This window comes from Acomys minous, assembly GCF_964271855.1.
Source record: "Acomys minous genome assembly, chromosome: 10".
NCBI lineage: Eukaryota > Metazoa > Chordata > Mammalia > Rodentia > Muridae > Acomys > Acomys minous.
In genome coordinates, this window is record NC_140491.1 from 48,599,923 (window position 1) to 48,615,449 (window position 15,527).

The 15,527-nt window shown below is 46.4% G+C and overlaps 2 protein-coding genes across 3 annotated transcripts in view; one reads left to right on the forward strand and one right to left on the reverse strand.

Moving 5' to 3' along the window:
- Positions 1–8,770, reverse strand: part of ZMAT5 (zinc finger matrin-type 5) — a 30,612-nt gene extending 21,842 nt beyond the window's left edge. For both annotated transcript variants that reach the window (XM_084798772.1, XM_084798773.1), the window contains exon 1: positions 8,645–8,770. The gene's annotated coding sequence lies outside the window, so the exon portion shown is untranslated. The remainder of the gene's footprint in view (positions 1–8,644) is intronic.
- A 257-nt stretch (positions 8,771–9,027) lies between these two features.
- UQCR10 (ubiquinol-cytochrome c reductase, complex III subunit X) lies at positions 9,028–12,079 on the forward strand. The gene is made up of 2 exons (XM_084798777.1): positions 9,028–9,218; positions 11,812–12,079. Exons 1-2 carry the CDS (start codon positions 9,069–9,071, stop codon positions 11,854–11,856), a joined length of 195 nt encoding a protein of 64 aa, XP_084654903.1. The 5' UTR covers positions 9,028–9,068; the 3' UTR covers positions 11,857–12,079.
- Positions 12,080–15,527: the final 3,448 nt, after the last annotated feature.

A 15,527-nucleotide genomic window follows, 5' to 3' on the forward strand; every position in this document is an offset into this window, starting at 1 on the left:
CCTAGTCCCTGGGCTTGCCTGTGGGCCACTCTGCATCACTGCATTCCCAGCAAGCTAGGATAGGTTCAGTCCAGCGGTGGGCATCAGGGCCAGGATCTAAGCAGGTGCTGCCTCCAAGTCCTCAGAGAATAGTCTAAGGTGGTGGGTAGGTAGTGAGGGACAGAGAGCGTGGGCCTGCAGTCAGGTGACTCTGACCTCTCAAAGTTTAACTTTTCCTAAGCTCAGACAGCTGTTAACTTAAGGTGGCTTGTTTTTAAAGTGGTTAGAATGTGGCACACCTTTCATAGACGCTGTACTTAAAATACTGAATGCTGATCTTCTCCAAGCTAGAAAGGCACAGTAGGACACTGGGCACCACGGTAGCCCTTTGGTCTCTGACGACAAAAGGGAACAGCAGTTGAGTAGCACCTGCCACCGCTCTACCCCGGTCTGACTTCCACCCTGCTGCCCCTGGACTCTGCATCTCCCTCTGTACTTTATCTGGTACAGAACGGTTATGAGGACAATGTCACACGTCCTGGGTGCTTGGCACACAATGGTACTCTGTGCCCACTTGTGGAAGGGGCAGCTCACCGCAGTGACTCTTCCTCCTGGCTTTTCCAACCTGTATAGTCCCTCCTCAAGCTGTGTCATGGTCGGTCTCGGTGACTGAGTAGTGACATTCTATTTCTTTTCTTTTCTTTTTAAGATTGGTTTATTATTATGTATACAGAACACCTGCAGGCCAGAAGAGGGCATCCGATCACTTTATTGGTGGTTGGGAGCCACCATGTGGTTCCTGGAAATTGAACTCAGGACCTCCAGAAGAGCAGCCAGTGCTCTTAACTGCTGAGCCATCTCTCCAGTCTCCCCTGCCCCTGCAGGGGTTTTTTTGTTTTTGTTTTTGTTTTTGTTTTTTTTTGGTTTTTGAGGACAGGGTTTCTCTGTGTAGCCTTGGCTGTCCTAGACTAGCTTTGTAGACCAGGCTGGCCTCAAACTCACAGCAGTCCACCTACCTCTGCCTCCCAGAGTGCTGGGATTACAGGTGTGCACCATCGTGCTCAGCGATGCACAAATCTTTAAAAAAAATTTTTTTATTTTTTTAAGCAAGATTGGAGATGTAGCTCAGTAACAGAGTATTTGGCACATGTAAGGCTCTGGGCTTAGACCTGTCAGACAAGGATAAATTTCACTCTTCCCCTCTTAGGAGGATGCTATAGATGGTTCCAAGGACTTTGCTCAACTGGATAAATCAGCTTGGGTGGAAGTTAAAAGAGACAGAATAAACATTTCCTTCAGCTCCTGTCAGTGAGTGCCAAGGCAAATCCTGATTCTAACCAGCCCTGGCCTAGCAACCCAAGTGAAGGTTGGCTGCCCCTGGTTCTGAGCTCCGGGGACCGTGAACTGCAGTTTCTCATCAGATGGTTACAGGGCTCAGGAGGCTGGAGAGACAAACAGGAGAGACAAGACTAGGCTGAAGGAGGCTCCTGAACCAGATCCTGGACTCCAGGCCACGCCTGCCCTGCCTCCTTCCGCCATCTTGGCTATGCTGCTCAAGTCAGATCTCACTTCCTCACTTGTAGCCAAGGACGCTCTGCTCACACACCCTGCCTGCCTCATGCAACGCACCAACCCTCCTAGGATCAGCCCTCCTCAGTGTGACTATGAATCCTGCATGGGGACCTTGTGGAAAATGAAGCCTTGAGCTGCTGGGATGGCTCACTGGGTAAAGGTAACTTCATAAAAGCCTGATGACCTGAGTTCAGTCACCAGAATCCACATAAGGTAGAGAGAACAGGCTCCACAAAGCTGGCCCCGGCCTCCACAGATGTGCCTAGGCATGGGCTCATACACGTATCTCACACCCCCCCCACCACAAACAGCACTTACACTACACCACACACACCACAAACAGCACACTCCCACACCACAAACAGCACACTCACACCACACACACACCACAAACAACACACTCACACCACACCACACACACACCACAAACAGCACACTCACACCACACCATAAACAGCACACTCACACACACACACCACACACACACACCAAAAGGATAAAAGACAGAAAGAGAAAAAGTCTCCGGGGTGTAGAGTGTGTTCAATAGGAAAGCACTTGGCTAGGACAGTGGCTCTGGGTTCAACTAGTTTTCTCCCTGTTCAAAACTGTGTCCTGGTCCAAGTCTGAGACGCTGTGACCTGGCAGGTCTGGGAAGGGACTACAGATCGATCTTTTAACCAGTGAGTCTCGATTCCCCATAGGCACAGTGTGCATGCAGAGCACAATGTGTAGAGTGGGGACAACTTCCTTACTGAATAAGTTCTTTTCGTACCCCGGGAGCTTAAACTGGAGAAGCAGGAGAGTGAATGAGACTCCCTGTGCTCCTCCCAACCCAGGCATCACTCTGTAAAGAGGCCCTGTGGGACACAGCCACTAACCGCAGCATTCAGGTAGCTCAGGTGGGAAGGGCTCGACTTCCCAGGCCAGACCGCGTTTCAAAACACACTGCACAAACCTGTGTGATTGGGTCTAGCCTGGTCTACAGAGTGAGTTCCAGGACGGCCAGAGCTACATAGAGTGTAATTGCCGAGTGGCTGGGATTACAGGCATGCGCCACCACACCTGGCTGACACATAAATATTATAGGACAAATTTTTAATTTAAAAAATAGTAAGCCAGATGAAGTAGCGCATGCTTTTAATCTTAGCACTCAGGAGACTGAGCAGGTCGCATCACTGTGAGTTCGAGGCCAGCCTGGTCTACATAGTGAATTCCAGGAGAAGACACCCTTCCTCAAAACCACAAAACTACTACCTGGTTCCATCTCAGCCCTGTCAGAACAGCTATCATTAAGAAACCTTGTCTTTAAAAAAAAAAAAAAAAAAAAAGGGGGGGGGGTGGCTGGAGAGATGGCTCAGTGGTTAAGAGCGCTGACTGCTCTTCCAGAGGTCCTGAGTTCAATTCCCAGCAACCACATGGTGATCCACAACCATCTATAATGTGATCTGATGCCCTCTTGTGGCCTGAAGGTGTACATGCAGGCAAACACTGCATACATAATAATAAATAAATAAATCTTTAAAAAACAAAAAAGGAAATGAAAGTGCTTTGAGAAAAACCCTATACACTGCCTGTGGGAGTATTTATTAGTCCACCCACTGTGAAAACAGTATAACAGCTCCTCAGAAAACTACCAGTCAGCACACCCTCAGCCACGCCACTGACGCCTGTGCACACGTGGACTGCCGCTCTATTTATAATGGCCAGGTTATGGGGTCAGTCTAGGTGTTCATCAAAAGACAAGCGGGTTAAGGAAATGGGACATATATACACAATGGAATTTTGTCTAACCATAAAGAACAAAATTATGTCATCTCCAGAAATGGTTGCAACTGAAGAGGAAAGTGAGTCAGGCTTAGAAAACAATTATAACAAACTATCTGTAGATCCTAGATTTTATACATATATATAAAAACTACATACACATATAAGGCATGAAGGCAGAGCCAAGACTCTCTGTGGGAATGTTTAGAAATGACAGGAAAGGTAAGGGGGTTAAAGTACATAACAAGCTTGTATGGAAATGTTTATGAATTCTATGCCTCTACACAATCTATTTTTTTAAAGTATTGAATTGTTCACAAGAAATTTAAATTCAGTATAAACTTAATTAATTAAATTTGCTAGTAACTAAATATCCTTGGGGAAATTGAGCTTGTTAGGTTATGCATCCCAATTACTTAAAAAAGAAAATATATTAAAATTATAAATGGAGTTAAATGTTTGAGGGACTGTAATTAAAATGTAAGTAGGGATGAGTGTCTGGAGAAATTTAGTTTGTTCAACTTGAGGTCAAACATTAATCAAAAAAAGTTAAGGTCGTTTTTCTTATTTCCCTAAATTTTTGTGTAGAATATTAAGGATGTTTTCCCCACTATGACACAGTTTCACTCCACTGGCCTCAAGCTTTCACTATTTTTGCTTTAGCCTCCAAGAGCGCTGGGATTACAGTTAAGCACCACTATACTGGGCTCAACAATTACATTTAAAAACATTTTTTTCTAGCCACACACCCTTAATCAGAGATTACACTCTATGTAGCTGTGAGTTCGAGGCCAGCCTGATCTACAAAGTGATTCCAGGACAGCCAAGGCTACACAGAGAAACCCTGTCTTGAAAAAACAAAAAACAAACAAAAATCCCAGAGTTGGGATTTCTCTGTGTAGCCTTGGCTGTCTGGGAACTCACTCTGTTGAACAGACTGGCCATGATGAACTCAGAGGTTCGCCTGCCTCTGCCTCCTGAGTGCTGGAATCAAAGGTGTGCACCACCATTGTCTGCCTTAAAAAAAAAAATACATTAAGACAGGGTCTCACTATGTAGTTCTGGCTGGTCTAGAACTTGCTATGCAGCTCAGGCTAGGGTTAAAGAAAAGGATGTGCCACCATGCCCAGCATTTAAAATCTTTAGTAAAAAATGAAAACAAATTTTGTTTTGTTTTGGTTTGGTTTTTCTTTTTCTTTTTTTTAAGATTTATTTATTTATTATGTATACAGTGCACGTTAGATCACATTATAGATGGTCGTGAGCCACCATGTAGTTGCTGGGAATTGAACCCAGGACCTCTGGAAGAACAGACAGTGCTCTTAACCACTGAGCCATCTCTCCAGCCCTTGCTTTGGTTTTTCAAGACAGATTTTCTCTGTGTAACTTTGGCTGTGCTGGACTCACTCTGTAGACCAGGCTGGCCTCAAATTCAGTGATCCACTTGCATCTGCTGAAAACAAATGTTTTATTTTCTTTATAATTTAATCTTTATCTTATGTGCATTGGTGTTTTGCATGTATATGTCTGTGTGAGGGTGTCAGATCTCCTGGAACTGAGGTTACAGACAGCAATGAGAGGCCGTGTGGTTGCTGGGAATTGAACTCGGTCCTCCAGAAGAGCAGCCAGTGCTCTTAACTGCTGAGCCATCTCTCCAGTCCTCTAAAAATTGAACAATTTAACTTGAAAGATTAAAAAATAAAATTAAAGCTGGGCATGGTGCATGCCTTTAATTCTAGCAATAGGGAGGCAGAGGCAGATGGATCTCTGTGACTTGAGGCCAGCCTGGTCTACAAAGCGAGTTCCAGGACAGCCAGAGCTATGTAAAGACCCTATTCAGTGTTTCTCAACTTTCCTAACGCTGCCACCTTTTAATACAGTTCCTCATCTTGTGGTGCCCCCCAACCACAACATTCTTTTCTTTTCTTTGGTTTTTCAACGTAACATTATTCTCATTGCTACTTCATAACTAATTTTGCTACTGTTATGAATTATAATGTAAATATGTGTAGCCAGGTGTGGTGGCGCACGCCTTTAATCCCAGCACTCGGGAGGCAGAGGCAGGCGGATCACTGTGAGTTCGAGGCCAGCCTGGTCTACAAAGCAAGTCTAGGACAATCAAGGCTACACAGAGAAACCCTCTCTCCAAAAACAAAACAAAACAAAAAACCTGTAAAAAAAAATAATATAAATATCTGTTTTTTCCAATGGTTTCAGGCAGTCACTGTGGAAAGGTCATTTGACCCAAAGGGATTGAGACCCACATGTTGAAGACCTATTTCAACAAACCTAAATAAATAAGTAAAACCGCACTGGGTGTCCTGGCACATGCCTTTAATCCTATTACACAAGAGGCAGAATCGCACAAACCTCTGAGTTAGAGAACACTTTGGCTCACAAAGGCAGTTCCAGGTCTGCCAGAATTATATAGCAAAATCTTGTCTCAAAAAATAATAATAAGCTGGGCGTGGTGGCGCACACCTTTAATCCCAGCACTCAGGAGGCAGAAGCAGGCGGATCGCTGTGAGTTCGAGGCCAGCCTGGTCTACAAAGTGAGTCCAGGATGGCCAAGGCTACACAGAGAAACCCTGTCTCAAAAAACCAAAATAATAATAATAATAATAATAATAATAATAATAATAATAATAATAATACAGAGCGGGGGCTGATAGCTCAACAGTTAAGAGCACTGGCTGCTCGTCCAGAGGTCCTGAGTTCAATTCCCAGCAACCACATGGTGGCTCACAGCCATCTATGATGAGATCTGGTGCCCTCATAATAATACAGAGCCCAGCAGTGGTGACGGTGCATAGCTTTAATCCCAGCACTCTGGTGGTTGTGTTGGATTTCTTTGAGTTCAAGGCCATCCTGGTCTACAGAGTGAGTTCCAGGAAAACCAGAGCTACAACTGAGAAACCCTGTCTCCAAACCAAAGCAAAATAATAATAATAATAATAATAATAAATTATATATTTTTTAAATATATAATTAAATTATATAATAATATTATAATAATTATATTGTATTATTATAATATATTGTTATTATTTTTTTTTTAATAATGCAGAGGCTTGAGTGACAGCCCAGTAATCAAGAGCAGCTGTTGCTCTTGTACAGGACCTCGGCTTGGTCCCCAGCGCCCACGAGCTTCTCCATAATTCCAGTGCCATGGCGTCCAATGCAGAGATGTGACGCAGGCAAAATACTCACACGCATAAAAGTAATAAATTTTTTAAAAATAATCTTTTAAAAATAAAAATTAAGTCAAAATAAGCCACACTTGTAGTTCCCTGTCGTCATCCTCCTCATCCCACGCTGAAGGCTTCCTGTCCCCTGAACCTGCCGTCATGAACTGCCGTCAACCACGTTTGTTTGCTGAAGGTCTCTTGTAGGTGCCTAACAAAACTGTAGGTAGTCTTTCCCCACGGGCTCACCACTCTCTGCCCAAAGAAGTTACCATGATGCTTTGCAGCCAGTAACCATCCTCAGTGTTGCCCGCTTTCTCTTTTTGTCCCTAACCAGACATTACTGTGGCGCTTTACAGGTTATTTAAAGTAGGAAGTCGGGTCCAGAAATCAGTCCTGGGTTTGATTGATCGACTGATTGATTGGTTGACCAGGAGGCTCATGTCGTCCAGGCTGGTCTCAAACACTACGTAGCCAAGGATAGCTTTGAACTTCTGCTCTTCTGGGACTACAGTGCTGTGCCATCACGTCCAGTCCGCGGTCCTTACCCCAGTCTCAGACCAGCCCCCTAAACTTCATTTGTCCTACATGTTCCTACTTCCTGTCTACAGGGCAACACACACGAAATGCAACTGACAGAGCTGGAGATCGAGTTACGAGCATGCGCTGCGCTAACGGAGGACCTATGGCTGGTCCCTGACAGGCACCACTGCCAGCTCCCAAGCCCTCTACAGGATTTTGTGGGCACTGCCATCCAGGAGCACATATCAACCCCTTCACTCATACTATATATATGCATAATTTAAAATAAATCTTTAAACACACATGCAATTTGCAGGCCAGGTATGGTAAGTACATGTCTGTAATCTCAGCCTTCCAGGGACAGCAGAGACGAGGAGTTCAAAGCCAGGCTAGTTTATGTAGCTGGTTTCAGGCCAGCCAGCCAGAGAAAGTGTAAAACATTGTCTACAAACGAACAAACAAACAAACACGATTTAGTCCCTAAAGTCAAACCTTGATTTACCTCTAGATGTTATTTTATCTTTTTTTTTTTTTTTTTTTTTTTCAGGACAGGGTTTCTCTCTGTAGCCCTGGCTGTCCTGGAATCTGTATACCAGGCTAGCCTTGAACTCAAGAGACTCACTGCCTCTGTCTCCAGAGTGCTGGGATTAAAGGCGCGCGCCACCACCGCAGCTCTTAATTCTGCTTTTTTTTTTTCTTATACGTGCTAGCTTGCTCGGTCTCCTACCGCCCCAAACGCATCTCAGATCTGACCATATGCTAATCCACTCTGTTCTAAATCATCTTCCTCTGTTATTTTCCCTCTTCAGCCTCCGCTCTACTAAGAAGCCAGAAAGATAACATTAAAATGTAAATTAGATCTTGTCACATTCCAGCTTAAAAACCCTTCAGTGACTCCCTGGTGCAATTAGGAAAAATAAAATAAAATAAATAAACGACTCCTTACCACAGGTTACAAGGCCAGACAAGAGATGACTTCAGGCCACCTATTCATAGTCCACTCTCCACTTTTTCTCAAGCACCCCAGCGCTGGAGAAGTTACTTTAGAAGAAGAACTACCTCTAAAACTTTGCACAAACATTATCGTGTTTACCCTGCTACTATATATTCTTCAGTCCTCCGTTAGGCAGCTACGAAGGCTTAAAGAGTACCACCACCTGTCAGTTTTCTCTACTTACTACAAAGTACTAGTTCCCAAGAGCGCTTGGCCACCCATCACCCGCACACTGTAGCCCGAGCTCTCCTCGAGAGCTGGGACCTCTCATCTAGTGGGGAACCAGCTCAAGGCGCAGAGGGGATCCTCAGAAAAAAAGCATTTGTAGGGTGCCTTCTGCAACCAGGTGGCGCGCTTCCGAGGCCAGGGTTCTTGGCTTCAAAGCCCACTAGCTGGAGAACTGGAAGCAAAAGCAAAGACATTTTCCCCCCAGAGGCGTGGATGAAGGGTTAGAACTCTAGGACGCGACTTTTGCCACCTCTGGAGGCGAGGCAGAGGGGTGAGATGAAGCCACGGAAGCCCAGGTCCCCTTGCCTCTCTACTTCCCAGAAAATGCAGATCGCGCGGATTTAGAAGCTTGGTGGAAAAAAAGCCTAGAATTTGGCCCCGGACGTTTAGCCAAAGATACCTGGCTCGGTGGCTAGACGGCTCCTGGCTCCTCCTCTTGTGTCCTCGCGTCGCCCTCTGCTCGCTGGGATTCGTAGTCCTTCTTAAGGTATCCGAGGAAGCGGACTGCTAAGGCGGGACAGCGCGGGGGAAGATGGGTAAGCCAAAGTGCTTTTGGGAGTTGTAGTTCAAAATAGTCCAACAGCAAGAAATGACTAAGGAGAAAAACTGGGTCATAAGTCTTACCAAACTTTGGCTGTGTAGAATATGAACATTGTAAGAATTTGTTATCTTATGCACATTATTAGTTTCTTTAGTGGTTCAAAATGTCGACACTAAGATACATTAAAAACTACAATTCCCACAAAACAGTGCGCGACGGACGTTTGCTGTGAGACGCCAGTCTCTACGCAGGCTCACTGACACTAGTTCGGCAGTGAGGCAACATGGCGCCGCCAACAATCGCTTCGCGCTTATACTCTTTGCTGTTCCGGAGGACGTCTACCTTCGCCCTCACCATCGTAGTGGGCGCCCTTTTCTTCGAGCGCGCCTTCGATCAGGGCGCAGACGCCGTCTACGAGCACATCAATGAAGGGGTGAGGGTCTGGGCCGTCCTGACCTTGGGCTCACCTGAAGGGTGACTGGGCGGGCGGGAGGACGAAACTCAAGTCTTACCGGGACCTGGGTGAGCTGTGTCCATTGCCTTGAGACTGTATGTTCAGTTCGCTTTACTTGGTGTGACCCCCTCGTGGCAGCGGAAGTTCATTTGCAGAAGCTAACTCCTGAGAGGTTAAAGGACTTAACGGGGTCTGAACCAACCGTAAGTCGGTGGCAAGTAAGTTGGATCTCCGCCCCCTGCTTCCCTTGATGGTTGCAAGGGCAGATTTCAGCAGACCAGTCGTTAAAAGTAAATCTCTACAGCAATGTGTCTGACCTTTTTTAAGGATTTATTTATTTATTGTGTATAGTGTTTTGCCTGCATGTACACCTGCACTCCAGAAGAGGGCACCAGATCTCATAGATGGTTGTGAGCCACCATGTAGTTGCTGGGAATTGAACTTACGACCTTTGGAAGAGCTCAACTTCTGAGCCCACCTCTCCAGCCCGTGTCTGACCTTCTAAATTGACGTTTAAGTTCCCAAAGCCTCCGCCGCAGGTAGCTTTATTGTTAAGGCATTTTGGGTTAAAAGTGAAGGCTATGAAATGTCAGACCCTAGCTGGGAATACTGGAACTTTCCATTTAGCCATGGCATTGAATAAAGAAAGATCACAGTATCACAGAAGTAACTACGGCTTTGGATACAGATGAGGTTCCTCCGTTCGCAGCAGAGGGTTCCACTGAAAGCTAGCGTTTGCTGCATGTCTTAGGAGAACGAGGGGACGTAGAGCAGGAAATGGCAAGTTCTGTTTGACTTAACCATTCCAGATTCTGTGTGCGTTTTAAGTCATGAGATGTGGCCGTACTGGGAAAGGCATGGTACAGACGGCCAGCCTATCATCAACTGGTTTCGTTTTCTTTTGTTTTTGTGAGACAGGGTCTCTCTGTGTAGCCATGGCTGTCCTGGACTCACTTTGTAGACCAGGCTGGCCTCAACTCACCTGCCTGCCTCTGGCTTCCAAGTGCTGGGATTAAAGGCATGTGCCACCACTGCCTGGCTTCTCAACTGGTCTTTCTTATCTGTTTTTTGGTTTGTTTTTAAATTTTTTAAAAATATTTTTTCAAGATTTATTTATTTTGTTTTGTTGTTTTTTTATTTTTTTATTTTTTTGGTTTTTCGAGACAGGGTTTCTCTGTGTAGCCTTGGCTGTCCTGGACTCACTTTGTAGTCCAGGCTGGCCTCGAACTCACAGCGATCCGCCTGCCTCTGCCTCCTGAGTGCTGGGATTAAAGGGGTACACCACCATGCCCAGCCTTATTGTTTTAATTTTATGTCTATGTTTTGCCTGCATGTATGTCTGTATACCACACACATGCCTGGTGCCTAGGGAGATCACAAGAGGGTGTTGGATCCCATGAGACTAGGTTACAGATAGTTTTGAGCCATCATGTGGGTGCTAGGAATTGAACCCAGGTCTTCTGGAATAGCAACCAGCACTATTTACCACTGCCATCTCATCTCTCCAGCCCGCTCAGGGCTTTTTGACCTACAATCCAGAAAGGCTCTGTCCACTGGTTGCCATATTGCCTGTGCTCCGGGCAGCTTGTTGCCTTGTATGGATCTCATTGCCACTCTGATGTTTTGTAAGCATTTCCATAGATCATGCATGCCCGAAAATATCAAACGTTGTCTTAAGTACATTGTTATAACCCATCCATTTCCCCGGGAATTCTAGCTAATTTAGGTCTGAGGAAATAAGTGACTTAATGTGACATTTTGAGTAACCTAGGCATGTTCTAGTCTCTGTGTTTTGTTTTTTTAATAAATGGGAGTTTGGGATCATTCTTTCAACCTACCTTACTTTCCTGTAAAAGTGCCATTTTCCCTTCCCACTTAACATGATTAAAGAGAATATTAATCCCAGCACTCAGGAGGCAGAGGCAGGCGGATTGCTGTGAGTTCAAGGCCAGCCTGGTCTACCAAGTGAGCCTAGGATAGCCAAAGTTACACAGAGAAACCCTGTCTCGAAAAAAACAAACAAACAAAAGAGTGTATGAGTGGTTTGTTTGTTGGTTGGTTTTCTGTTTTCGTTTTTTTTTTTTTTTTTTTTTTTTTTTTTTTTTTCCAGACAAGATTTCTCTCTGTAGCCCTGGCTGTCCTGGAACTCTACCTGTAGACCAGGCTGACTTTGAATTTAGAGATCCACCTGCCTCTGCCTCCCAAGTGCTGGGATTAAAGGCGTGCACCACCGTGCCCGCCACCCACCGCAACTACTTTTTTTTTTTTAAAGATGTATTTATTTATTGTGTATACAGTGCTCTGCCTGCATGTACACCTGCAGGCCAGAAGAGGGCATCAGACTGGATTGTAGATGGCTGTGAGCCACCATGTGGTTGCTGGGAATTGAACTCAGGACCTCTAGAAGAACAGTCCGTGCTCTTAACCTGAGCCATCTCTCCAGCCCCACAAGTACATCTTTTATCAGAGCTTGACGCTGATTTCACAGCATTCTTTTCTTTAGACAGCAAGAGACACTGTAAAGTGCGAGGGCGAAGGTTAAGTGTGAACTGTTGTTGTGTTTTAACTGCAGAAACTGTGGAAACACATAAAACACAAGTATGAGAACAAGGAGTGATCCTTGGCCGTGAGGGGCCGGAAGGGACAGTCCCACCCGCCAGCTGTCACACCCGTCACTGGAGCTGGGGCCTCCGCCTAAGACTGAGTCTCGAGTTCCTCTTCGCGGACCACCTGCATGTTGGCAAACAATGGCTCCGCCCTACGGACAGACTCTTAACTCCTGCTGCGTGTGAAGTGTGCCTGACTACAACTGTCCGCAAATAAATGTAAACTGTCCGTGAGAGCTGCTTCTGCGCTCGGTGCTTTATTAACTCACAGATCTTCATTGGCAGTTGAGACCATACCCAGGCCCATGCAAACACCTGCCGAGTCCGCCATGGGAGTTTCCCATCAGCTTCCCAGGAGTTCTGGTTTCAACACGTCAGCCTGCATAGACGGTACCCCTGGGAGAGCAGCCAGTGCTCATAAGTATTGACCCCGCCTCCATTTGGCGGAGGGGAAGGAAGCACTGTGGTCTCGGCTAGGAAAAGCCTCACAAAGGAACCTGGCGGGAGGCTGTGGCCCAGAGACACGGAGGCTACTAAAGCCACCGAGTGCCTAAATTCAGTGAGTTAAAAGGCAGAAACATGGATGGGGCAAGATTCTCAGGAGTCTTTTTTTTTTTTTGGTTTTTCAAGACAAGGTTTCTCTGTGTAGCCTTGGCTGTCCTCGACCCGCTTTGTAGACCAGTCTGGCCTCGAATTCACAGCGATCCACCTGCCTCTGCATCCCGAATGTGGGATTAAAGGCGTGCACCACCACGCCCGGCACCTGGGTATTTGTTCTTATAAGTATTGTGGTCCAGGCTAGCCTCCAATGCACAGTGGAAATCCTATTTCTTGCCTACTGGGCTGACAAGGGTGAAAAAGATGAGCCACTCTGAGACAGGCAAATATAATATAGGGAATAATGGCTTTGAACATGTCACTGCATGTGGCTGGGGCTAGATACATAATCATGTAATGTGTTACCATGCTGGGGTCCCTGTTGGCTCTGTTTCTTAACAATTAAACTTTATTATACAACCCAACTAGCTTACACAAAAAGGAAAAAAAAGGTTAAAGGGACAAAAGAGTGAACCTTCCGGTATCCTTTCCACGGGACGGGTCCTTAGGTGTCTTTCTGGCCCGCTTGCTGGTCCGGCCTGGTCGCTGCTCTTCACGCGCTCTCGCCTGGGCTCAACTTGTTCTCTCCTCCCCACCTCCCTCAGTCACATGGAAAGGGCGGTCTCCTTCTCCCGATGAGGGTCAATTAGGAAAACAATAGCCCAGGTGGGGTTCCCAGGTCTGCTTCCTGAATTTCAGGCCCAGGATGGCTCCACTCAGTCTATTATAAGGTATTCAATGGGGTATCCCAAGGGTAAAGCCTATCAAGACTGCTTCCACCTGTGACAAAGCTTAATCTTTCCCACAGGTCCCCAGTTGCATCAGGAGACATATATACCTACTTTAAACTGTGGAAAAGTTACTCCCCTTTGTTACCTTTTTGTTTGTTTTAATTTACGATTGATTTATACAGTACTCTGCTCCCATGTGTGCCTGCACACCAGAAGAGGGCACCAGATCTCATTACAGACAGCTGTGAGGCACCAGGTGGTTCCTGGAAACTGAACTCGGGACCTTTGGAAGAACAGCCAGTATTCCTAACCTCTGAGCCACCTCTCCAGCCCCCTTAGTTACCCTTATGATGCCCAGTTTCTGTTCAAACATGTTCTAAAACCAAGAGAAATGGGCTGAGGTGGCCTACACTGCTTTGGCATGCATGTACAGTGAGGCAAACTGTGCCCTCCAGCACATTAAGGATTCCTCCCATGGGCCACCAAAATGCATGTGCAGTAAGGCAAAGCTCTTCCTAGGTGACTGGGTTGTAGCGCGTTGACAATAAAGACTACCCAACAAAGGGTGTGTGACGATGAAGGAAGATTAAGTGGGGGAGGGGATACACACTTCAGTAGTTCAGGTAGACTCCTGTGTCTCTGAGGCTATACACGTCGATGCAAGCAGATATGGTACTGTGGAGTATGCACACGGTTAGTTCTGAGTGCTGGGACTGAAAGGCACTTTTGGGTTATGTCACAGATTCCTTTAGCACCACAAGGGGACAAAAGACAAACCCTGGGCTCTTTACCTGTTCAGAGCATGCATTGTCATTAAGCATCAGACGAACCACAAGGCTGGAATGTTCTCAGACCTGAAGCCCCCTTAGGAACACACCAAATAAAACTAGTAGTGTTTGAGATGACCACACTCACGGCGGGGAGCTATTGCCGACGAAAAGCCTTATGCAATAGAGCCCCAGATGCCAGGCGACCTGCCAGAGCAAAGCCACAGCCTTTGTTCTAGGTTGACATCAAAATCATTCATTTTGGAGGTCACCCAGAGAACAGGACATTACTAGCTGCCCAATGGCAACTCTGCAGATCACACCTCTGATGTTTGGGCTCTAGAGTTGCCTATGTGCAGTTGACTTTCAGAGAAGCTTGCAGGTTGTCCTTGCTAAAACGCTGAGCCTTCACTGGCGCCTACAGATACCTGACGGGTGACTAAAATGGGACAAGAGGGTTGGCAACTTTGCCTTCAGATTTCGTTGTCCCCTTTGTTGTCTTGATCTTTGGGTCTGATTCTGCTTAGCCTTGTCTGGAGACATGCTTGGTGCAGCAGCACACATCGGTGGTCCCAGCTCTGAGAAGACGGCCTGGACAATCCCTGGGGCTGGCTGGTCACCAAGGCCAACCAAGCCAATGAGTGCTAGATCAGTGACAGACCCTGTCTCAAAAAGCAAAATGAAGAATGATTGAATAAGACAGCCAGCGCGCGCGCGCGCGCGCGCACACACACACACACACGCACACACACACACACACACACACACACACACACACACACACGGACAGAAACAGGAAGCTGGATCTCTGTGAGTTCAAGGCCAGCCTAGTCTACAAAGAGCCAAGGCTGCACAGAGAAACCCTGTCTTGAAAAAACAAAACAAAAACCCAAAAAACAAAACACAAAGCCAGACACACACATACACACACACACACACACACATACACACCCTGCTGGGTCTGCTTAGGCCTGCACACTGAGAGAGTACATCTTGAATTCACTACTGGGCTACAGATTCAAGGAGGTCCTACCCACTGTTTGGACCCAGGAGGGTCCATTCGGAGTGGGGTGGGGTGGGGCTTGGTGCAGGTGTTTAATTAGGCGGCATCCCTGGGATGGGAGGCCAGCAATGGAAGGGAAGGATTGCAGGCAGAAGTCAGACTAAAATGTAGATCAAGAGCTGGGCCTGGGGTGTATGCTCTCTATGCTCTCTATGCTCTCTCTCTCTCTCTCTCTCTCTCTCTCTCTTTTTTTTTTTTTTTTTTTTTTTTTTTTTTGAGACAGGGTTCCTCTTTGTAGCCTTGGCTGTCCTGGACTCGCTTTGTAGACCAGGCTGGCCTCGGACTCACAGTGATCCGCCTGCCTCTGCCTCCCGAGTGCTGGGGTTACCGGTGTGTGAGCCATCAACGCACCTGGCTGGGACGTATGTGCTGATCTCAGCTACTCTAGAAGTTAATGCAAAGATTTCAAATTAGAGGCGAGCTACGTTATAAGTAAATTTAGAGGTGGCCTAGGAAATTTAACAAGACTATCTCAAGCAAAGAAAGTAGGAGGCAACTAGGCCGTGGTGGCCCACACCTTTGAT

Excerpts from the sequence above, each read along its gene's own strand:
- UQCR10 (XM_084798777.1), top strand. The coding sequence starts at position 9,069 with ATGGCGCCGCCAACAATCGCTTCGCGCTTATACTCTTTGCTGTTCCGG. Across the intron at positions 9,219-11,811 it reads ACGAGCACATCAATGAAGGG|AAACTGTGGAAACACATAAA; the intron begins GTGAGGGTCTGG and ends TTTTAACTGCAG.